Raw genomic sequence first — 25,456 nt, forward strand, 5'->3', positions numbered from 1 at the left:
AATAGGAACTTTTAACCATGCCTTTTAGAGAAATACATTTTAGTAAAATAATGCAGTTTTTTCTTTATAATGTGTGTGATTTGAAAGCTCTCAACAGAAAAATATCTTTAGTGAGGGTATTAAAATAGGATTTAAACTGTATTATGAGACTGTACTTTTATTCTTTTCTTTTAGAACCCAAAATCCCTTTTGGGCCTCCTGGTGCGACCAGAATCCCAAGTGCGGGATGAAATAGATGAAATACAGACTGCTGTCAGGCAGCAACTGGATAAAGAACTCATTCATCTTTTTAACACATTGTTATTTTGTTCCATGTCAGTGACTGACAGGTACAGTATAAATGGGACTTTCATGTGTATTTCTGATGGAGGATCATAATACCTACTCCTGTTGTATCTCGGTCAGACTTTGAATAGAATGACTCAATCATTTTGAACTGTAAAAATTGAATATCTTCCTCTTGAACATCAACATTAGATAGGCTGTTTCACAGTGAAATTAGGAAATTAACTGGGAAACTTGTAAAAATATGTACTAGTGGTCACTTTTTCAGCAAATGAAAATTAAACTGATTTCAGGGAGAAGATAAGCTTTTTGTTTTTCACTGCAAATGATAACTTGGTTAGTTTTGTACCATTTATTTATGGAAAAGTAAAACACTGAAAAATTTGAAATCCCAACAAATGTTTATTCTCACTGAAATCCTATTTTGGCCTAGGATAATCTATCAGTGCACATTAGTGATTATTTAGCACAGCTTTTTTCAGCATGGAGTTCCAACCTTTTTCTGTTAATCAAACTAACGCAGAAATTAATTTCTGTTATGTTTTTTTGTCTGAGTTTTGAATACAGCACACTAATCTCTGACAAAGTGTATTCTAAGAGGTATAAAATTGCAGTTTAAGATAATATTTGTTTATTTAAGTGTCACAGTGTAACTGTTGTAAGCATACTTTCAAAATGTTGTATTCCTCACTCTTCCCATGCAGTTTTTTTCTAAAACATTTGACTGCTGGAAGAGGGAGGATTATAGAAATCCCTTACATCTCACACTCCTTTTTCTATCTTCCTGATTTCTAGATTGATGGTATTTTGTAGGAAATAATTTAAATCTTGTCTCTTGAACCAGAACAAACATAAGTATAGCTACTAGGTTTTGGAGCTTCTTTTGTTATGTTATCTATCTGCATCTCTTGCTCTTTATTTAAATTGTTCCTTAATATTTAGCATTATATCCAGTTTTAACTATTTTGGTTAAGCAACCCTGTTATAATCAAAATCAATATTACGCTTCACCTGGATGAAGCTGGAAATGTCAAATTTAATTCCATGTTAATCTGTGTATGTGGCAAAAGTAACTAATTGAGAAGCTGAGACTTATAGACTAGAAGTAAGACCAGTGAGGCCTTAGCCTGTTGTAAAATGATTCATTATAATTGCTTCATGTTGACAGTTGATTTTAAATTTTTTTGGTAATATTTTTAATTTTTTTTACCATTAAATTAGGGAGGGCTTGCAACTTGCTGGCTGTTTCAGAACTGAGCTGGCTCTGAATCTGCTACAGTGCTTAAGGCTAACAGATGCACCACATTTTTATGGCCTTCCTTCACTGGAGAGAACATTACGAGGAATGGTTCATGTTACTGCACTTCCAGACTGGAGTACTTACTCTGCTGCATTTGAACCTCTCACCATTTGTAAGAAATATTTAACAGGTCTTCTTGAAGTAAGTAGATTATGTTATAACTTAGCTTCTGGCTTGAATACTTGTAAAGAGCTAATGTAACTAATGACAATATACTTTTTAGGATGTACTTTTAGTGAATATTATCAGTAGGAATAAGTATGGGAAAAGGTTTTTTTTGTGCTATGTAAATAATAAAAATATTGAGACTAGATTGAGTGGTGTGTCTGTGATTATGATGATTGGTTGTGCTGTGTGTGCTTTCATTCTCTATACTCTAAGAGGTCATATTAAGTCACTGTGGTTTAAGCAAGATGTTGGATGAGTTGGGATTTTTTTGTTTGTGCAAGATCTCTCATATGCAAACTCCATATGTGAAAGAGGGCTGGCAAAAAGTAACTTGGCCAACAGGTTATCAAACAGGAAAAATTTATTTAAACTGTAGGAAAAGTATAGATCTGTTTTCTGATTATGATAAGGTAGGTAGATTTTAAAGTGGGTTGAGGTTTTTTCTTTATTTTCAATTACTAAAATGCTTTGTTGCATTCACAGAAGCATGAAAAAGTGATTTTAATTTGTTAATTCATACGCTACTATGAACTTGTACCCCTCCCCCTAGGTAATTTCATCGTTTTATGTTGAATGGGGAGGAAATGCTATGTCCTTCATGGGGAAAGGTGTTACGAAAAGCACAGTTCTGTGCTTGCTTCACTTATCTCATGAAATGATAGCTCAAGCAAAGGACATGGTAAGTGCATTAGAGTTATCTTTGTTGTTTGTGAGGGCTAAGCACAGATATATTTTAACTGCCTAAGTTAAATGATGAATTTTCATATATGGTGGGAAAGATGTCTTATATTGCAACAGATAGTAAAAATTAAAGAAAAAATCCAAGTGATCTCGTTTGGTACATCATGTTAGATGAATTAGTAGAATGGAGTGTATTATACAAGAATATAGTGTATGAGAAAGATGAAGAATCAGTTCTAGACTTACTGAAATAAATCTAATTAATTCTGTGGATTTAGAAAGACTTTGAGAACAAGGGATAATTCTATTGTTATAAAAAAAATTAAGGATTTATAACAGAATAATTTCTTAAGCTTTGTACAGATAACAGGCTTTCTAACATTTTTACATACATGTGTGTATTCTCACACATGTATGCATATGTCTGAGTTTTAAAGGAACTATAATTATGTATTAGTAAAATTTATACCAGTTTTGTATCCATGCATGTATTTTGAGATGTAAGTTTTTGACAGTTCAGAAAAAATGGCCTTCATCCAAAGCAGTTAAAGCAAACTCAACTGTTTAGAGTAAAAATTTTTTAGAATTAATATCCACTCTTGTTAATATCTGTGACAGCTACAAGTGAAAACTTTCCAGTTTAAGTACAAATGTAACTAGAAATAGCAGTATACCTGATTCTCCAAATTTGAGATATCTATTCCTTCAGTTCTGTATTCCTTCAAGATAATAAGTCCTGACAAAATTTATTGAAATTGCACAGGACAGAGTATTTAGTAGGCTGGAAGACTTACAGCTTCTAAAGAATTAATCATAAATATATAGATGAAACAGGACTTTTTTTTTCTTTAGAGTAATACGTATAGTGGCAAAATGATTTGTAGCTTTTTTTGTGTGTGTAAATCATCATCTTTGTGTACAACAGTGTTACTGTCTAGACTGTACAAACATCTTTTAAAAATTTTAAACCCTGGCTTTTGTTTATTACTGTGATTTAAAGTCAAATCTTATTGAAAGAGGCAAAATTAGCTTTCTTCCTTTGTGCAAGCAGTGTTATACAAGAGGTACTCTGGATAACTATGACTAAAAAAAAATAAATTCCTGCTAACTTAAAATGCACAGTACAGTGACTTGAAATTAGAACTAGTTAAAGCAAGTTATGCTTTTTTCTTATTATAGAATGGTTTGGGTAGGAAGGAACCTCAAAGATGATCTGGTTCCATGGGCAGAGACACCTACTGGACCAGGTTGCTCAAAGGCCCATCCAATCTTGCCATATACAACTTCCATGGCCAACCTGTTCCAGTGTCTCACCATGCTCACAGGAAGGATTTTTTCCTCATATTCAACCTAAAACCTACCCTCTTTCAGCTGTAAATGTTTCCCCCTTAACCTATCACTACATGCCCTTGTAAAAGGTCCTTCCTGAGCTTTCCTATAAGCCCTTTTCAGATACTAGAAGGCTGCTATAAGGTCTCCCTGGAGTCTTCCCTTTTCCAGGCTGAACAACCCCAACTCTCTCAGCCTGTCTTTGTAGGGGAGAGGTGCTTCAGCCCTCTGATGATCTTCATGGTCCTAGCAGTATTATGAACCTGTGTGGTTGTTCTAGTAATGAAGAAATTTGTGAAGTCAGAGATAAGGTGCTTTAGTTCATACTGGTGAGTACAAGTTACTCACAGATGTTTGTAGGAGTACATGAGAAAGAGCATATACTTAAGGAGTAGCAGAAGTGCTGCAATGTTTTCTTTGTTTGCTACACTATCATGTCATTGGTCTTGCTTTGCTGATCTATGCTTTGTATTTTATTTTATCTTAATGTCCACCCCGCCCCCATTCAAAGATTGCAAAATACTGTGCTTTCTGTAATTAATATTGTGTGTATTGAGAAGATCCATGCAAAATACACTGTTTCAAATGAAACATCTGTCATATATTCTGTAAAAATATACAGGACTAAGGTGGTCAGAAAACACACACGTGGAATTTTAGGTATCATGAGCCATTGTAAACTTAATGCATTGTACTGTGCAGTGCCAGGGTCAAACAGAGCACTTTGCAGGTATGGCTTTTTTGTAACCTGAACAAATGAATTAATTTGCAAAGTCGAGGATGATTTCATGGAATCTACAGCTAAATAGTATGTGATAGTCTGAGTGGCTTTATTTAATCCTGTGGCAGGTGTGTGAAGCAAAAGAATTAATTACAGTTCAGTAGGTGAAGTAAGCAGCTTAAATACATGCTTATAGTGGCAGAATCTTTTTCTAGGAATATCAGTGCAGTGCACATTTGAAGTTTTCTGGTAGATAATTTTTACCTTAGGCTGTTGGTAGACTGCTTTGGCATTGCAGGAATTGCAAAATAATTCAGTAATTATTTTCTGTTGTCTAATTAGGACTGGATATCTCTTTGGTCTTTGCCTTATGATAACATTGAAGAACAAGCTGCATCTCGGCTAGGTCTGGCATGGCTGATTCCTTTATGGGTAGACAGAGACCCTGAGGTTTGTAAATACAGTGCTAGGTTGATATTTTGGTTTGTCCCCTAAGTGTTTGCAAAATTGTTTAGTTAATTTATTTAACATTGAAACTACTGGTTTGCATTTTTTAAAATGTTACTGACTAGATCCTAAATTTCAGGAAAAAAAAGTAACCTATAAATATTTTCTGCAGAATCTGCACCTACAGCTTCTGTCTTCTGTGCTTTCATTAGTCACTCATTATCATGATTCATAAGCATTTTTCATTGAGGTTGCTGTTACTTAGCCACAAAGCAGAAGCATTTACATTAATTACAAATTTAAAGCAAATGTATTTGGTGCAAATCTGTTAAATTATACAAGTTTGCTGAATGAAACTATTTTTAAGGGGTAAAATGTGAATAATACTGAAGACTATTCCAGTATTTTTAAGAATTCAAAAATCTATTTTATTAATTTTGTCATTTTTACATAGACTTAATTATGATTATGAGTAAAGGGCCAAAGAAATATAGGAAGACAGGTTGTTAGTTTTTCAGTTATTCCCTTAAGTTCCAGATTTGGTTGATGCAGCTTAATTATTTGAAAAATGTGTTACTCATTACTGTAAGAAATATCACTTTGTTTTGTGCTTGTATGTATTAGGTCAGATTTACAGCACTTGGAATAGGATCAGCTCTTACATCCCTTGAAACAGGATGTATTGCTTTAGCAGAAAGTTGCCAGAACATCTCAGGAGGGCTGTGGGCAACAGTGATAAACATCCTTCTGGACCAGTCTGAATGTAGCATGGTACGCAGGGAGGTATGTTTCTCATTTCCTTCTGCTGTGTTAGATTGTCATTTTTTTTCCCATTAAGGAGAAAATATTTTTATATTTTGTATATATGTTCTCTGATGTGGCACCACACCTACTGCTGTGTAAGTTCAGTACTACCTATTTGAAGTACATGTTTAGCTTCTTCAGAACTACTCAAGGAGCAAGAAATACAGATGGCTACTGAAAAAGTGGCAATGATCAAAATAATACAAGTGAATGCATAAAAACTCCTAAGGCTTACTCAGGCAGACAAATAGGCTTTTTAAGCAAGATGAATTAGCCCAGATTTTAATGGCTGTTTTGTTTCATTTATGAACACTTTGGTGTGAACTCATCTCCTGATCGGTAGGAAGTATCTCGTCATTGCAGACATGAACCAATGTAATTTGGCTTGGCACTAAGGTTTATTTATGGTAACTGAAAGTTTGTATTCTGGTAGAACAGCACATAAAATGATGCAATAACATACTTAAATTATGTATGCATTTTTTTGCAACTTTCTATGAACTGTAGTTGTGAAATTTTTCTTGATTTCTAATGACTAAAAAGCAAGCTGTGACAAATAGCAGGTTGTTTTCTTCCCAGCTCTGTTACTCAACTAATTATGTATTTCAAAGTAATTTTGAATTTATTTCTGGAAAATGCTTTTGAGAATGTATACTTCATTGTTTTGGTTAACATCAAAATTGACATTGAAATTCTTGACTGACATGGAAAAATTCTTGACAAAATATGGAAAAAGCAGTCATATCCATGTTATAGAGTGTTATATAAATTACACACATGCCATGTATTTAGAAACTATGAGTCTGTCCCAAAGTGTTGCCCATATTGTCCCAATTATTCTGTAATAATTAAAAAACAAAACTTGAGGACAATACTGTGAAGGGTCATAAGCAGTTATCCAGGTTTTCCTGTTCAGGGATTTTTTTCCAGTACTTTTTGTTACGTAATGCTCACTCAGCAGGATTGAGGGTACTGGAACAGTGATGAAAGTATTTTATTAAAAAATAAATTTATTTTCCAGTGATTTCTATTCCATCTCTTCCTTGTCTTTTTTTCTCAGCAACCTACCAGCCTTCTCTTGTGCCGTGACCTAATGACATCTGTTGCAAGTGAAGCTTGAGGGGTTTTACATTATATCCTTCTAATTCTTTTTTTTTGCCAAGATGAACAGAAGAATTCTTGTATTTCAACATAGGTTTTAAGCAATGGAATAATATATAGAAAGTGCTGTTCAGTCTGATGGGTTTTTTAATTATGATGACTAGATAACAATATTGATGCTTTAAATTCTTTTAGGCTGCTTTTATTCTACAAAATCTCCTTGTGATTCCAATTCCTGAAGAAGATTTGAAAGACTGTCTTTGGCAAGTGAGTGACTGACTATTACATTTGATGAGAGAGGTCATAGTGTCACAGAGAGATAATAACTTATGTCATCATACCTATAAAATACAAATTTAAAAAATTATATGTCTAAGGTAATATTTTGGAAAAGGAAAAAAGCCAAATAGACAAAGTTCTTTCTTAGTTTGTATATGTTACATTTGATGCATATAGTATTATTGGGCTCCTAGGAAGCTAACTTGCATGGTATCATTAATATTTTGGGAGAGAAGTTGGTTATTTCTTTTGCCCACACTTGGAATGCAACATGGTTTGAGGCTGTGTCCAGTTGGGTTTTGAGTGTCTCCAAGGATGGAGACTGTGCAGCCTCTGTTAGTAACCTATTCCAGTGTTGACTGCCATCACAGAGAAACAGGTTTTTTTCTTGATTTTAAATGGTTTACTGTATTTCAATTTTTGCTCATTGTCTTTTTTTTCCCCGTCACTGGATACCAGTAGGAAGGGTCTGTCTCCTTTTGTTTTCTCTCATCAGATATTTGTACAAACTGACAAGATTCCAGTACTGGTCTGGAGTTGGTCATTTCATGTTGCGTCAAGGTTCATTTTGCATAATGATCTTTACATCTTACTTCCTCATTTTTCAATATTTTTGTGGTCTTGTTGCTTGTTCTTTGTTTGTCATGATCCTTTCAGTATGTGAGATCATACTTATATGAGAGCAGGGTATGTTCTGTTTTGAAGAAATTGACAGGTGTAACTATATCCTGTTTTTTTCCTTTCTGCAAAAGATCCAAGTTAGTGCTGAAAGATATTTCTTTTATTTTTCTAGGATAAGTTATCTATGATTCAGTTGTATCAATAATTCGTTGTATTTTTTGCAGAGCCACATTTTACAGTATGTCTTTTCTTTATATCTGATTATAAAGGAAACTGTTTGAGTAATCTTACAGATCTTCTTACAGTCTTACTGCTTATTACTCGTATTTTATCATTATAAATAGTAATTATTTAATCCATAATAGCAGGGGATTTACAAGGGACAGCCATTGCAACTTGTTCATACAAACTCTGTTAAAAGTTTCTTGTCTTTTTTTAAGCATTTCAGTGACTGGTGAGGTGATGAAAATTTAATCCATTTTGGATGAATTCCAGTGCAATTAATTGAAGCTTTAAGTCAATGTGATTCTTATTAAGAAGTACTATTTAATGGAAATTGCTCATCACTTAATAAGTGTTCATGCTGAAAAATACTATCAGACAACAGTTTAAATGGTAACTGTTGAATAACAGTTCAACATTTCAACAGTAAATAAAAACTGTTGAAGATACAACTAAAATTGTTAAATGTTATGAGGAAAATATTCTAAATTTCAGAGTTTCCCTTCCGCTGAATAAGATCTTCTGACCTTAATGTAAGCAACTTTGAAGAAGCCCTGTAAAGTGGATCTGGGTGAATAGCAGGTGTAATAGCTATAGGTATAATAGCTGAAGTGAATAGCTGAAATACAACATTATAATTTTATCCCTTAGGCAAATAGGGCTGGAAAAAGAAATGCTGTTAATAGAGTTTGTAGCTCAGTATCTTCCCAAGAATGTCTATAGTGTTGCTGTAATCTAGTTCATCTGCTTTATAATAGTTCATTTTGGTATGCTACTTTAAAGTGTAGCATAGGAAATTTTTTGTCATGAGTGTAGTTAACCTGTGTAAAATAGCCTTAACACTGAAACGTACTGTGTTGTATGAAGATTGCTGTAAACAAGGGCCCTGATAAAGTAACACATAAATTGCACTTATAAAGTGCTCTGACATCAGCAAAGTTTCTGAAATAGCCTTTTAAACTTGCAAAGACAGTTCTGGATAGGAAAATTCTGTCTGAATTTAACAAAATTTCCCAAGTATGAATGGTCAGAGTTGATTCTGTCCAAGTATACTGCTGACAGTGTTTGAGTATGGCTTTTTAATTAATTGTAAAGAGTTTACATTAAATACTTCGAACTATTTGTCATAGTTGATGCTCAGTTAATTGGCATAAAAGGCAATAGAGAAAATAGTCTGTTTATATATTACAGAAACAAAAAAGAATGAGCAGTAGCCATAACCTGTGTTTATAAATTACCCTGTAAAACAAAATAGTTTACTGCTTCTCCTTGATCTTTTTTGTTTTCATTTGTTTTTTCATGGAAAGTAAGCTTTATTCAGTGTAAATGGAGGGGCTGGGGGTAGTACAGAGCCTCCTGTGGAAATAGTGTTTTTCAGATTAGTTGCAGTTATCTGCCTCTGCTCTCTCCTGGCTGCCAGAGAAAATTTCTAATTAGGACTGATGAATTTTCTTCCCATAATTTTAATTACTTTCTTTTTGAAGAACTGCAAGATGCATCCTAAAACTGACATGCAGAATGTAATTGGCTTGAATTTTTCTCAGTCTGAGTTATAACCCAGCCAATTCTATGATTCTATGATTGTATTTTGCCAATTAACTCTTCTAATTTTTATGGGTTATGTTGTAGCTTAATAAAACTTCCTGTTTTCTTCTGCTACCATAGAAAACATTGGAGACATACTGTAATGGTCAGTCAAATGAAACTGTTTTATTTGAAATAATACTACTGAGTCTCTCTTTTCAGTTTTAATTGACTGCTCTAGACAGTTTTCCCTGAAGTCAATATTTAGAAAGAAATGACTGAAATCCGTTTATCAAAGAATTTATTTTTATGTCTTGTATTCTAAATAGATTAACATGGATTGCTGTAGTACAATGGTAGTAAACTTTAAAAGAGAATCTTAGTATGAGTTTACTTGTGTTCTAAAGAAAATGTTTGCATTAGTTGATATCTTTAATTAGTCTCCTGATACATATACTCTCTTAAAACCACCCAGCTACCACCCTTCCATGCCTTTCAATTTATCTGTTAACAAATTTTATGGAAGTTAAATAGCTACTTCCATTGTGCTAAATCTTTACAGTTTTTGTAAAATATTATGATTAAACTCAGCCTTGATAAAATCTACATTTGATTTTTACAGTCTCTTAGATACAGCCTGTAAATCGGCTACGTATACACAGACATACAAAGGGTTAGGCTTAAGGCAGGGGTTTCGTACAGTTTATTTTATGTAAAATATTCCTTTAAACAAATTATGTTTGTGAATTTCATATCTTCAGGGTCCTTGTGTACATGATGAAGAATCGGGACTCTGCCAGACAGGAAAACCTGCGCTTAAGACCCTTTTGTATCACTGCCAATTCTACGAGCATGTGAGTCAGATGGTGAAACACTGTTACCTAGGATGTTACATGTTTGATTTGAATTCTTGGAAGGAAGACAGCCTCGTTGCAGAACAGGGTGGTATGACTGGTAAGTGATGTTAAGGTAAACTTCTAGTATTTCAAACCTACTTAAATAATTTATAGTTTTGAGTAACTTACCTCAAATAATTCTTACTAAAAATGGAACTGAAAATTAATATATAAGCAATGAACTTGTTATGTTAAATCAAAATATTATTCTGAGGATTTAAAAAGTAGGCAAGCCACTAGGTTAACATAGCACAGAGAAAGCTGAGCTGTTATTTACATCTTTACATCTTGGTTCTGCAAAACATTTTCTTGCAAAATTTTGAGAGTAAAATACTTTTTACCTACATTCTTCTCCAAGTATGTACTATGATCTTTAGTTTAGAAATCTAGGCAATGCTTCAGAGAGCTCAATTAGTACAAATTGTTCTAGGGAGGGAAAATTATTAATTTCAACCTTTTTGGTTTATTTCTTTTTCACGTACCTAAGTTTCTGTATTTCTGTTGTCTAAGACTACAGATTTGAACAGTGATTTAAGTCTGCTTCTGTTAAACTTATGTTACGGAAGTATGAACAGAAGAAGAATGTTATTACCCCTGCCAAGTTGTGACTTTGACAGACCCAACAAAGAGAAATATTCTTGTTTAACTCACTGAGTTATCAGAGAAATACCTCAGCAGTATACAAAATTCTAGCAATAAAAATTCTGAGTTTCTTCTGTGGCTGTTTTATTTATCTGTGTGTAATTTTTTTTTCAGCCCAACACATTTCGCTCCTCCTGTGGTCATCTAACTTGTGCCTCTTGGTAGTTCTGTTGGTTGATGCAATGTCATGTCTAAAAGCAACTCAAATCCCAGGATTGCAGACCTTTTCAGTGAACAGTTGCAATATGTTTTGTCAGGTCATTGAAAGGAAAATCTGAAAAAATGTTTTCCCAGGAGGTTTGAAATAAGGGACAAGAGTCATCTATGCTATTTCCAGAACATGAAACAGATTTTTTTTTAAAATAGGACAATGTTTGCTTCATCTCTACAACTGTCATTTTTAAAAGCTTTTAAGTTTCATTCCTATATTGAGAATTGTGTTGTTTATCTATAATGACCTCTTTCTGCATTTTAGTAAGTCCCTTGTTATCTCTTAATAGAAGATCTTGCTTTTACAGAAACAATTTTTGTTGCTTTTTTCTCCAATCAATTTCCTTCACGTTTTTTAGTTTAATAATTAGCTAAAATATGTATAGGACTCATTTTTCTGAGCTTTGCACTCAAAATCTCATTACTCCAGTTCCTTATTCTTTGCTGTTTTGTCCTTTGCTGTTTTATCCTTTCATTGACAGGTTTGTGCTATAAAATTTTTGGCACTTTTTATTCTGAAACCAATTTACAAAGTAATTCTGCCTTCATTATACTTATGAATATGGGTTCTCTTGAAACTGATTTTCTTCAAATGTGAATTTGAAGTATTTGAATACGAGGACATCTGTTCATTATGCTTGTGCCTCAGGACCTCGGATTCTTCAATACATCTGTACTAGAAGTGTAGCTTTTTCCAGACTATTTTATGTTGCAGCTGAAAATTATATTATTTAATTATTGGGGCTTTTTTCAGGGATTTGTTGCATAGGAATTCATAGGTACAGTTGTGAAAACTTAAATTCTGAGATCTTCAGAAAAATAAATGGTTGGCTGCTTTTCTGTTTCACCTAAACAATCCTTTGAAAAGCTTGTTATACTCTCTGCTGGTCTTGTAATAATGATAATAAATTTTTTGTTTGATTTTGATACTTCTTTACTACAGATTTTGATGATTCCCTTAATCTTTGGAAGGCTTCATCCAATCAAAGCCGATCTCCACATTCTCAGTCAACATCTGAAACTATGGTAACTTGCATAATAATCTATCTATTTTAAATATAAAGTTGTTCAGGAAATGCTTTGAAGAAAATGAGCACTCTTACAAATGCTAAAAAAACCCCAACAAAACAAAACTGAAATTAAACTGAATATTAAAAAGCAGAAACTAAATTGAAATACTTACTCTGAGGCAGCTTTAATTTACTGAAGAAACTTCTATGGTTATTTACCTGAGCAAACATAAATAAAATAGTTTACCTTGAGTAGTTAAATACATAAGGAACAGCAGAATTCTATAGCTTTTCACAGCAAGACACATTCTTTAGAGATTACTTTGTAATTGGCTTTATTGACAAAACCCAGTCATCTCGATTGATAGTTGTCACTTCTGCTGCTTTTAGCCAAACTGTCCTTTCAGAGTGAACCTGCATTTACACCACACAACTACAGAACTGGATCAATCAAAACCATAGAAATACATTGGTTTAAAATTATATTCTGTGTCATAAAGACTGGATTCTGAAAATGCTTTTATAAAACATAAAAGTGGCACAAGTGTTTACAAGAACCCAGAATAGGCATGAGAAAATATATGAAAGCAGGTGGCTGCTTGAAGAAAATTTTTCTGGCTAGGGTGATTACTGCAATGAAAGGCTGTAAACATATGCTGTATTTAAAGATGTCAAATGCAAAGGCAGAGAAACTGAAGTACATTCTTATGGTTACAGACTAGTTTTGCAATGTTGCACCAAGCCATGGAGGATGCTTTTATAATATTTGTTAGTTACCTGATAAAAGTACTGTATTTTTCAATGACTGCAGCATAACTTCAAGAAAACTGACATGTTATACTAACATCCATTTTTATAATTCTAGATTTTATTCAAAATTTTTTGGTTTATGAATAGTCATCTAATGTAAGATGGAAATTATAATGTAATTGCTCAGAAGTTTCTTTTTTATTAAACAGGTGTGCTGATATGGCAAAGACTGTTAAGACACGAAAAGATATTATCTTGCTTAGACTAAAATTGTTATGCTCAGTTTTGCTGTGGATTGTGATAAAAATCAAAACATAGAAAAGGCAGTATTGAAATTTTGTTTGCAATATTTCACAGTTATAATTTTTCCTTGCTGTTTTGACTATTTATTATAAATATGTTGCTGTATAGTACTGTTGCTGTTATGTGTCAGGCTTTCAATACCTGAGGAAAAATTATACTCTGGTTTTAAGCTAAAATTTCTCAGTTCAGAAATTTTATGAATTATACTTTCATTTATGTAAAACAAATTTTAAAAAACCCTAAAACCTTATGGGTTTAAGAACAAATACTAAAATTTGAATATTTGAAACAAACAAAAGGTGTGTCTAAATCAGGAAGATGCTAACATGAATACTGCTTAAAAAGCATTTACATAAGAATCTGGGGTTGTTTAAAAGCAGGTTTTCCCAATTTGCTTTTTACTGAATAGCTTGAGTGCCACTTTCTTATAGGAATAAAAGTTGAACAAATATTGTCTTGTTTAGTTCATGTTACTTAAGAGAAAAACTACATTTAAGCAATTCTTGTCAAGTTTGAGTGTCTAATGAACTTACAGTTGTGTTGGAGTTTTCATGAGATGAAGAGGTCATCACAGGAGATTGTTTCAGCTTCAGTATCATGAAAAAAAAGAAAAAAAGTTGGAATCTGCTAGATCAAATTAATGTTTTTTTATTTATGTATGTCAAGTAGGATCACAGTTTAACATAAAGCTCTGAAATTCCATTTAACAAGTGGACAACTAATTATACAAAATGGAAAGCATACTGTAGTACTGAGACTTTCCATTATATCAACTTCCAGATGTCATAGGCTTCATATTTGCTAAGACTATGCTCTTATAGCTGAAGTAAGAGTTTTATTCAAGTTTAATTTTGTTTTCCATCTTTCCCCAGTACAGATGAAGGTTTGACCCAAAAACTTGAGTTGTCATTTACAGACGTTAATTTAATTTCCATTTGTCCTTCATAGTCTTTCTTAGCAGTTGTAAACTGTTTTATTAACTATGTTTCTTACCTTTAAAAAATACTAGTGATGACATGATAGGTGGTAAGTTTCCAAGCCAGAAGGCAAGATGCAGGTGTCTGATATTCCAGTGCCAGTATGAATTAGGAGGAGAGAGACAGAGCAAGTGAGCCAAGGCTAAATACAAACTATTTTGGAGGGCAGTTAAGGACTATTAAGTGTCTATTTAGTAAACTCAACTTTGTCCTGAGACTTGGAATTCACAATTTTTATGTTCCTAAAGCTTTTCATTTTGATATTTTAAAAAAGAAATACATTTATGAAGTTATTCCCAAAAGCTTGTAGGAATTTGTCTAAATTTTATGCATCGGTGGTGCCAGGAAGATGTGGTTGTTCCAAGGCCACTAGATGGCAGCCTTTCCCCATCACAGATGAAATGGAGTCTGCAGGTCCTACTGAAGGGAAAAATGGTTTTGTGTGTTACAGATTGGATGACAACAGACACAAATAATTGAGAGTTAACAGTTATCAAACAAAGCAGAATAGTTTCTATCAGAAGCTCTCCTGTTATTTTAATAAAATAAAATAAAGTTCTAGTGTGCAAATCTATTCATTTACGGAATGTTAGACTAGAAAGCTGAAACAGCTTTTTTTTTTCGGTAAGCTACTTCCTGAAGATCTTTGCAGAAGCAAAAGTGATGTCTTTTTTATGAATTCTATGATTTCTGTGAAGAAAAAAGGTCTGCTAGATTTTTTTAATATATACATTTGAAAGCAGTTCTGACAAAAAGAAATAAGGCATTATTAGTTTTCTCTGTTTTCATATTTCAAGTAATCAATACTATTCTTGAGTAATCTGTTATCAAAGTCAGATTTCACATAGGGTTCACATAACTTTAAGTGAAATAGTATCTAAATTACTTTTTGGCTTAATCTTTTTCCCTTGTCTCCAAATTTTTCCCAAAATTTTCAGAAAGTAAAATTGGGAAAATTAAATAGCAACTATATTAATAACAATTTTTTTTTACTTTAGCCTATAAAATAGTCAGAGCTCTTGCAGAGGCCGTAAGTACAATTTTGCTCATTTTATATAGTAAGAAATAACAATGTTGGGATAAAATAAGTTATTCAAGTTCATCTAAAAGACAGCAGCAGAGCTTGATGTCTGTACTTTATGAACTCATATGCCCTCTACTTAGTGGCTTTAAAATCTCAAACTATTACAGATATTTTTGTTAAATTTATCTTTATATTCTGTAAATTGGAATGTGGATGCTTCAAGAAGTCTAATTCTGAAAAGAATAAAAGTCTTTGTCTTTCATGGAATTCATCGTTTAAATAATAACTGAGGTTCTCATTACAGAGAAAAAATCCTTATCCTTATTTTAACCAACATATTTTGTGTTTAGTACATATGGATCAGAAAAACAGCACGGATATATTTGCTCCAAACTGCATAAGAACACTAAAGCTGTTCTGTGCTCAGAACTGCTCAGCAAAATGATCAGTTATTTTAAAAAAACTTGAGCTAAAAATGGTGCAGGTTAAAGATCTGCAGACATTTCCCAGATAGCTTTAAGTCATGGCCATTCTTTCCTATGAAATCATGCTATTTTATAAAAATGTGTGCCTTATCCTCTGGAACCATGGTTACCAGAGTGCTATACAGTTAAGTGATTTAAATCTTTGAAAAGAGAACTGAATAGAATTAATCACTGCAAGCTTATTAAAGCAATGCCAGAGGGATTTTTATACTAGAGGTTAAGAAAAGACCTTTTATTCATTTCTAGTAGATAAACGGCAAAAACCTCACATTTCTTCTGTATTTCTACTCAGACAATTTTTGTATTCGTGTTAGTTTTAATCTGCAGCTGTCATCTCCTACCAACTCTTTCTTTTCCCCAATTAAACCTTTTCCACTGTTAAGCAACAGAATGCTTCATTGCTCCCAGAAATAATATGGTTGTAGGAGTAAATATCCTTTACTAGACTAGATACAGTGTCTCAGACCTCCATTTCCTCCTTCTCAAAGGTGATTTATAAAAGCAGTAATATCTCTTCTTTCCTGGAAGGCAGAGCACTGTGGAAACAACTTCATTGTGTTACTGTATGTTTTCTGTTAAGATAGAAGAAAATATCTGGTTTTAACCTGTGACCCACTGTGAAACAATTGCCAATAAATGTTTCACCAGTGCAGGAAGCTGGTATTTTCCTAACAAATAAAGCTTTTATTTGTGATTTTATTGTTATTAATTTTTACCATATCTAAAATCTAGGTTTTACTTATTTACCGAAAGTGTTCTGATAATTTTAGAAGATGGGCACAAAATTGCTGTGCAACTTAAATAAGCTGTCACAGATTAGTAAATAATATATTTTAAGTTCATAATGGTATCTTTAAGATTACTCTCAGCATAGTAATAATCCAATTTAGGGCTTTATGGTTGCCAGAGAACCCTATGGAATGTTAGAAGTTGCATTTTGGATTTATACTTTTAATTAAAAAAGGGTTAATTTTTTACATTTATTAGAATACTTGAAAATGTTGTATAATGCTGAATAAATGCAGTTTGCCATGTGTCAAGATGGATTGAGTTAGTCTAATATAAGTAAATTATTTTAATAATTATTTAAATTAGTAAGCATGTAACTTTGTTTCAGTTGTCAACTGTGGGCTTTATTTGTATAATCTAAACAGAATTTGAATTTCAGTTGGTCAGTACAACTTTGTACTGCATTTTGACAACAAGAAAACTATCTAGCCCAAGCATGTTCTAGTGCTTATGTGACCCAAACTATATGGAAAGCCTGGGTTTCAGACAAACACCTCAAATCTTACCATAGCTTGTCTTCTGTGTTGGAGTAACCTGGCTTTTTTGGGGAATAACTGAGCATGCTTGAGGAGAAAGGTTCAAGACTGTAGCATGGACAGTAGTGGGAGACCTGAAAAAAACTGGGGAGAGAAGGGAGTTAGAGCATGGAGGTGTCAGCCTTCACTCATGAAGGGAATGAGGTCTTGAGATGTTCTGGTAGAAGCCTAACAATATTTGGCAGAGATGGGGAGTGTGAGGTAGGGGTAAATCTTCTAAGGGATTAGAAAAGACTACTTAGAAACTTTCTATTGCTCGAAATGCTGCTGAGTAAATCAAAGCCAAACGTGGAAATCAGTGACCTAACTGCAAGGATACAATAGCTTTGAATTAATCTGTGATTTTCTTCCTTCCACATGTTTTGTCAATTAAGTCACTTTTGACATTTCCTTAGGTAAAAAAATGTTCTAATAAAACTTTAAAAAACTTTGATATATTTCAGTATTCCTTAGAAAGCTCACTGTGAGCAAAAGTCTAATAACATCCTTCTCCAAGCTGTGACTCTTGGGTTTTCATTGGATTCTCCAACATTCTGAATATTTTACACTGTATAGTGACAGTCTTGAAGGAAATATATCTGATGTCAGTTGTCCAGAGAGAATTAAAAAATCACCAGTGGAAAATGACCTGGCATGGGAGATGCTTATCCCATACTCTGCAACAGACCACGTTGTATCATGAAAGCATATTACTAAGCTGGAGCATCTAGGTCCTCTGGTCCCAGACTTTGGGTTTTAATCAGAGTAGCAAGAGCATCAAGAACTTTTGAAAGCATGCAAAATTAATAATATGGTAATGTAGAACTGGTAGAAGAAGCATGTTAGTATGACAGTAAAGTTATCCACTGTCATGTAAATATCCCATATCTTCACCATGAAATGAAAACACGTAAGGAACACAGTCCTAAGGTAAAGAGAAGTGCCCAGAGTTGAAAAGACTCTGAAACTTCAGCTTTGGCTGATGACTAATTCTCTTGTGATATTTTTATCTGTATGTGTCCTGCTACAAATGGACAAGTGCTGATGTTCTTAGTAGAGCAAATAGCCCATGAAAAATTTGAGTTTAAATGCTTCAGTAATTCCTTTCTATCTTAATTCAAACATAGACTGAGTCAATTATATGGATGGAAAAAAAAACGAAGAGGAGGAATTTCCAGTAACATAGCCATTGATCAGTTTTTAACTGAAATGTTTCAGGCTGTTCATATTGGACATCTGTCAATAGTTTTCATTATTTGATGTTTATAAATGGTATATGTATGTACACACATATATAGTGAGCAAAATTTTTTGAACAGTAATTTTTGCATCGTTTTTGGTTTCGTGAGTTGGTGGTTTGCTTTTTTTCTTCCCCCCTTCAAGCAAAATGTAGATTGAAGTCTGCTCTATAGAAGCTGGAATCAAATTATTTCTTTTTCTGTCTTTCTAGATTCGGTCTGCAACACCATCACTGGGGAGTGTTGTTGAGCTTCAGGCCATAGCCCCAACTTCCACCACCTTTATTCCTGAAACTGCAGTTGATCGGCTTATGGCACAAGGTAAGTCAGACTTTGTGTCTGTGTATATAATGATCACAGAATGTCAGGGGTTAGAATGGACCTCTGAAGATCATCAGGTACAACCCCCGTGCCAGAGCAGGACCAAAACTAGGGCAGAGCGCTCCGAAATGCATCCAGATGGGTCTGGAAAGTCTTCCAGAGGAGGAGATTCCACAACTTCTCTGGGGAGCCTGTTCCTCTGTAACCCTTACCGTAAAGAAATTCTTCCTCATGTTGAGGTGGAACTTCCTGTGCTCTATCTTGAATCCATTGCCCCTCATCCTATCACAGGGCACAACTGAGAAGAGGTCTTCTTGATGCCCAGCCCTCAGATATATTTATGCACACTAATTAGATCCCCTCTCAGTCTTCTCCTCTTTAGACTAAAAAGCCCCAGGTGCTCTTTCTTCCTAAGGCAGGCATTCCAGTCCCTTAATCATCTTCATAGCCCTCCGTTGTACTCTCTCAGGTAAATCCCTGTCCCTCTTGAACTTGGCAGCCTGGAACTGGATGCATATTCTAGGTGAGGTCTCACTAGGGCAGAGTAAAGGTGGGGGAGGAGAACCTCCCTTGATCTGATGGACACACTTACTAATTTACACCAGGATACCATTGGCCTTCTTGGCCACATAGGCACATTGCTTTCCCATGATATGATGATTATCATGTATTAGCCTGCCCATATCCAAGTATTTGTACATGTATGTAAAGTTTGTATATTGCTGGAGCAACCACCATTGATGCTTCTAGTGGTTGTATTGAAAAACAAACATGAAGAGTTTCCTTAGAAGTGAAACAGTGAAATATGTTTGACAGAAATAATTGGAAATGGTTGATTGATTCTTGAGTTACATTTTAAGCAGGTTTTGTATCTGTTATCATCCATTCATCCTTTCAAAACATTTACTTTGTAATGTATTTTTCTGTTAAGGAAAGAAGTGGAAATTTGTATTTTTCCAAATTTCTTGGTTGCTTTTGTTTCTCTCTATATACAAGATTATACCGTTTTAAATGTAGACAGAACTCGGATAGTTTGTGAAAAAGAAAAAGGAATTTTGTTTTTTTTGTTTAGCCGTTCTAATTAATCTTCTATGTTCTTACTAAACATGTTCTAGGTCAAAGCGATACAACCACAACAGAATCTCCAAGTCAACACCATTCTCCCATGTCTGCTACTCTGTCTAAACAGCAGGCTGTAGTCACACCTGCCCTTTTGTCAGCTGTTTGCAGCCTTCTGCACAATCTGCTGGTTGTCACACCACAAGATACTGGAACTGCTCTTCAACAAGCACATTTGCTAACAGCTCTTAGCAGGTAGGCGATCAATAACTGCTGAACTATAAACAAGGTGTAGCAGTAGAAGTGAAAAGTTTGAAATGAGATCTACCAGTGTTTCTTACCCAAACTGTTAAATACATTGATCACTTCTAGCTTCTGAAGTGTTCAAAAATGCCTTTTAAAAAAATGCAGTCAAGAAAAGAAAATCATTTGGATCGATTGGTTGATTTATTTTCACATAGTAGGTAGGCATAGGTTTACTGTGTCCTTTAATAATGGTTTGAGTTTTTGTTTAGGTGTCTGTTTAGTCATCCTTTTTGGAGGGGTGATTTTTTTAGTTTTCTTTGGTAGAACAGTGCATTTTATGATTTTCTTCTTTGAATTGTATGCAGTATTTTGAGAATAAGCCAAGGGCTGTCACACTACAAAAGGCTAAATGCTTGCCAGATCTGAGAAAGTATTGGATGATAGACCCTAGTATTTTGTTTCTTTTTTAAAGGAAGAACTGCTTCAAAATAGTCTTCAGATTGTATTCCATGTTTCCGCTTACATTGTTAGAAATTCTTTCATCTGTAGGAAGTGTTTGGAAGTCCTGAAATGAAGCATGAAAATTAGTTCAGGTTTTTTTTTAAGGTTTTTCCAGAGCTTTTGTAGTTTTTCTTCGCACTGCAATTGATGAAGAAAACCTCCAGCCTTGTTTGAATACAGTTTATTAAATTACAGAGCTATTTATTCTTCTACAGGAAATAAAATAAGCCATGAAATAAATATAAACAGTTTTTACCAGTGCAGTAACAGACATTGGAATTCATGTTAGCCTATTTTGAAACAACTTTCTGCTACAATAGTTGCCATTGCACTGGACTTACTGCTCTACTTCACTATTTTGGGAAAGTGCTTCATAATTTATTTTCTCTCTGTTTATTTAAAATTTTCTCTTCTATTGAATGTGAAGTTAATAGAACGCTTCATGATTTAGGTGTATTTCTAACCAATTTATTTTATTTTATTTTAGTCTTGTAAGTGCTAATCTGGTTCAGAGGTGTATCTTGGAACTGAAAGCTCCATTGGGTCACCCATGTCATAAAGAACATGTAAAAGCTCAGGTTAGAGAAGCATTTGTTACTTTCTAACGTATTTAAATTATGAAATTAATTATGTTTGCATAGTACATATTCATTAACATAATCCACACAAACTGCTTTAAGCTACATTTTTCTATCTCTGTGCTTTCAAATTAAATTTGGCAGTTACAGAAATCATGTAATAGAATTTCTTTGTACATTATTGAAGTATGAGGCAACATGAAACATGAGTATTATATTTATTTTCATCAGCAAAACTGAGTGCAGACACTTATCCCACAGACATTTACATAGATCTCAGCTAATTTTGTTCTATGCAAAAAATACAGGGTCACTGAACATGAAACTACTTTTGTATTGACTTTAACTCTGTATATACAGCATAAAGAACATATTATGTTCATGGCAGAACACTGTTTTAAAGCCTCTGTTGCTTTGCATTCTACTTTGAAGAAAGATACTTAGGTTGTTTTAAAAGGTGTTTCTGCAGAAGTGTTTCGAGAATAAATGTTTTTATAAATAAAATAATAAAGAAAACAAATATTATAAACAAATGAATAAATTAATAAAGTGTGTATTGTTTTTCCCCAAAGCTTCAAACTGAGCTTTGTTTTCAGGAAATACACATATATTTATCAATGTTACTATCTTTGTCTCTGTGAGCTTCCAAGGAATATGATGCTTACATATAATAAGAATCATGACTTTCTCGTGAGGACCTTTTCTCTTTGTCACTAGAAAATTGATGTCACACATGTGATCCCAAACTAGGAATTCTGTTTCATGTTCTACAGTAAAAATTAAGACAACATTTTAAAATTCACATCCTATTTTTTCTTTTAAATGGTGTATGTTAATTAAAAATGTTATGGAACAGTTGAGGTAATGTGGGTATTCAAATTAAAAAAAAAAAAAAAAGTGAGGCTTTATTTCATATCTTTTTTTAAATGTTTAACAGGTGTTATTACTACTTCAGTACTTGTCATCTGTGTCCAGGCTTCTGAACTCATGTTTGTTGGTGGACTCTCAGCTTGTAGCCCAGGATGAACTGTTGAAACCTCTTTTGGGAAATACCTTCATGATTCTTGCCATCAACTCCAAAGATGGGTTAGGTAATGAATTACTTTATTTCCAGTATAGCCAGACAGTGGCATATCTTCATTTAAATTGACAGTTGTCAGACTTAGCTATCCAGCCTTGTGCATGTGTCAGTGCTTCAATGCTTTGATTTTTTATTTTTTTTTTTCTTGTGTTGTCTTTGCAGATACTGAGTTAACATCTACACTTCACGAAACATGGGTAGAGTTTTTCAGCCTTCTGTCTACGTTGTTGTGGAAGAGTGGCCAAGTGTCTTTTTCATCTGTGACAGCAGCCCTTGCAAATCATTGTACAGCAGTAATTGGTAATAATTATTCCTGGATGTATTTTAACCTCACAACTAATAAAAGAAATTAAAAAATAGAAGAGAGACATTCCTGTAAAGATTCTACTACGTAATTACCAATGGCATATCCAGAATGAAAACCAAATATGCCCAGAATTTGACAGACTTTTTCCCTTGAAGATCTTTAATTGGATTTTTATAACTCTTTCTTTTATCACCAGACAAACTTCTGAATTGTTTTGTTTGACTAAATGGGTCAGCTATTCTAATTGTAAATCTTAACCAAATATGGCACCCGTGAGCAGAGCCTGAAATGACCCATTAGTGTTAAATTTTTTTCCTTGTATGTTTGGGGTTTTTTATACCTTAAATGAATGGAAAGTAAAGTCTTGGGAGGAGATAAGAGATATAATATGTCAAGATTATTACATAGAGGGTTTTTGGGGGGTTTGTTTGGTTTTTTATTTGTTTTTTTCTAAATATGCCTTCATTAGTTACTTGCCCAGTCAGGAGTCTAGGTCACCAAGATTCTCTGTCATCTTTCCATGCTGAAGTATGAGAATAGTCCATTCAAGCTTGTGAAATCAGCCAGGTGCATGTGATATGACCTGGTAAATCTAACTCGTATTGCTTATAAGGCAACTGATGGATACTGTTAGTATGGTGATGTAAGCTGTTGAACAAATCAGTGGTTTAGCAAATGGAAGTTGCTTTTTTGTTTTATAGTCAAATTAATGCGGAGCCATTAATTCATTAAAATTCAAATTGAGCTATAAAGCTCAAAATTTTCTTTCTTAGATTTTTAAAAGCATACGAGCCTACAAATAGACTTTGTAGAATTCCATGTACAGTGCACAGGTATAATTGCTTTTTGGCTCACACAGTTTCATTTATAAGGCTTTCTGAAGCACATTGTTCAGAATGAAATATTGAAATTTTTATTTTTCTCTTTAACCTTTCAGATACCATTTGTGAGTGTATTCATCTATCAGCCACGTATCCTGTTTTATATATGGCTAGTTTACAGTTTCTCTCTGCCCTTTTGAATGAAGAAGGACGAAGACAACTCCAAGATAAAGATAATAAATGTCAGAATACAACTATTAGCTTTCTTCTGGATCACGCTGAAGGATGCCAGGCATCAGTAACTCAACTTACTGCATTAATTATTCAGGTATTTAAAATTTGATAGTGTGATTGCTTGATATATTGTTGTATTTTGCTAAAAAACATTCCATTTGTATGCAATGAAAAAATCAATTCCTTCTAGTTATGAATCAAGACATCTTTATTTGAGACATATTACGTTCATTTTTGAAATACATGTAATAAGCTGGAAGCTGCAAAAACAAGTAACTTCTGTGAAGTGCCTGGCAGTCCCATGTAGAGAAGATGATACATAGATGAAAATATGTTTGACCAAATACTGATACACTTCTTTTTTTTCTGCCTTTCCAACAAATAGTGAGGCACTTAAAATTTGAGATGTGACAGCATTGTTATTTTTAACAGCTGTCTTTGTAAACATTGTGAACCAAAATGAATATTTTTTTTCTACATACTTATCCTAAGTGTTCTGTCTTCATGGAATGTCATTGTATTTATTTATACTTTTATGTGCTCTCCTAAATTATTAATATTTTATATTATTATTTTATTATTTATTGGGACATGGAGTTTTGACCCCTGAAAACCTGGTGCCTTTTAGGGGTGAGAATCTTCCTAAGTGGATCTTTCTTGGTGTCACTCTATAACCCACTAAAAATATAATACCCTGTCTCTTTGACAACTAATTTCAGTGCATTAAGATTTCCTGTGAGGACATGATTTTCAGACTCTGACAACAAAACGAGGGAGCTTCACTGAAATCCTATAATTTGCTAAATATCCTGTTAGGATTTTGTATTTAATGCTTTTAAGTATGTGTCTAAAACTGAAATCCTTGGCTTTGGCACAAAAAATGCTATTGCATGGAAGTGTGTCAGAAAAGATGTGTTGTATTATAAGTCATATTCATGTACTTTGTACAAGTATACATAACTGATTACAAATATTTGGCAGCAGAAAGTGATTGTTTTTATGCTGACAGCAGAAAATGTACAGTGAAGAATTAACTGCAGCCAGGCCAATGAAAGTACATCAAGAACTATAATAGTTTGAGTATCATAAGATACTGTTAATTTTCCTTTTAACTGTTTGGATACGTAGAGGTACGTTGCATTTTGTTCATAAAAATACTCAAAAGTTAACCTATGATGGCTGAGGCTTTAAAATATGTGAAAGGGATACAGCTGCTCTGATCCCCTCAAAAAAGATAACAGCATTAGGAAAGAAAGAGCTATTAAAAAAAGTAAGCAAACAAAAAAAACCAAAACCCAACAAACAACCAAGCAACAAAACCAAAAGGTTTAAATGTCATCATTCATCAAGAGAACCACTCAAGCAAATAACTGAATAACACAGAAAAGAATGAAATGAACTTCATTAATGAATTTCAAGAGAGAATTGAATGTTGCTATTTTTGAAGATAAAATTTAGAAAATAGTAAAATGAAATTAAAATGTTTTTAAAAGGATACAAATACAAGACAACTCACCTTAATTATTTAATCAGTTCTAATCAGCCACAAGATACTTAATTGAAGTAAAGTACACAAGCAATTGATAAAAAAAAATTATTAAAATATTACTAAGTACTAAGAAAAAATAGAAACATCTAGAAAATTAATAGGGCAAAAGCCTTTGAGAGGATAAGTCGCAAAATCTACGTTTTAGGTTGTGTAGGATTGATGGAATTCAACATTTATTTTTTTTTCCTGGCTTGTGTAAAATAGCTTTAAGCTTTTAAAACTTTTAACTGTTCAAGCATCTTTATTCTTAAATTTGAAAAGAAACCACCCCCTATCAATAGAGAAAAATAATTAATTTACTTAGAACATTCTTTTGTTGACAACTTCAACTTTTTGTCTGAGACCTAATAAAACCATTTGTAGCCTAAATGTGTAAATTTTGTTAGCTATAAATTAGGAATGTAATCCATGCTCTGGAGCTTTAATTTTGTATCAGTT

The 25,456-nt window shown here is 33.4% G+C and overlaps 1 protein-coding gene across 4 annotated transcripts in view; it reads left to right on the top strand.

Moving 5' to 3' along the window:
• The window catches only part of RTTN (rotatin), a 119,980-nt gene that overhangs the window by 79,835 nt on the left and 14,689 nt on the right, over nt 1-25,456 (top strand). For all 4 annotated transcript variants that reach the window (XM_071737068.1, XM_071737069.1, XM_071737066.1 and 1 more), the window contains 14 exons: nt 175-329; nt 1,507-1,726; nt 2,304-2,432; nt 4,827-4,934; nt 5,556-5,714; nt 7,032-7,103; nt 10,244-10,436; nt 12,174-12,256; nt 18,534-18,642; nt 19,758-19,956; nt 20,936-21,026; nt 21,964-22,117; nt 22,270-22,407; nt 23,352-23,563. In XM_071737068.1, coding sequence (XP_071593169.1) covers nt 175-329; nt 1,507-1,726; nt 2,304-2,432; nt 4,827-4,934; nt 5,556-5,714; nt 7,032-7,103; nt 10,244-10,436; nt 12,174-12,256; nt 18,534-18,642; nt 19,758-19,956; nt 20,936-21,026; nt 21,964-22,117; nt 22,270-22,407; nt 23,352-23,563 — 2,022 coding nt within the window. The remainder of the gene's footprint in view (nt 1-174; nt 330-1,506; nt 1,727-2,303; nt 2,433-4,826; nt 4,935-5,555; nt 5,715-7,031; nt 7,104-10,243; nt 10,437-12,173; nt 12,257-18,533; nt 18,643-19,757; nt 19,957-20,935; nt 21,027-21,963; nt 22,118-22,269; nt 22,408-23,351; nt 23,564-25,456) is intronic.

The sequence above is a fragment of the Heliangelus exortis genome, chromosome 2, assembly GCF_036169615.1.
Source record: "Heliangelus exortis chromosome 2, bHelExo1.hap1, whole genome shotgun sequence".
NCBI classification, from domain to species: Eukaryota; Metazoa; Chordata; class Aves; order Apodiformes; family Trochilidae; genus Heliangelus; species Heliangelus exortis.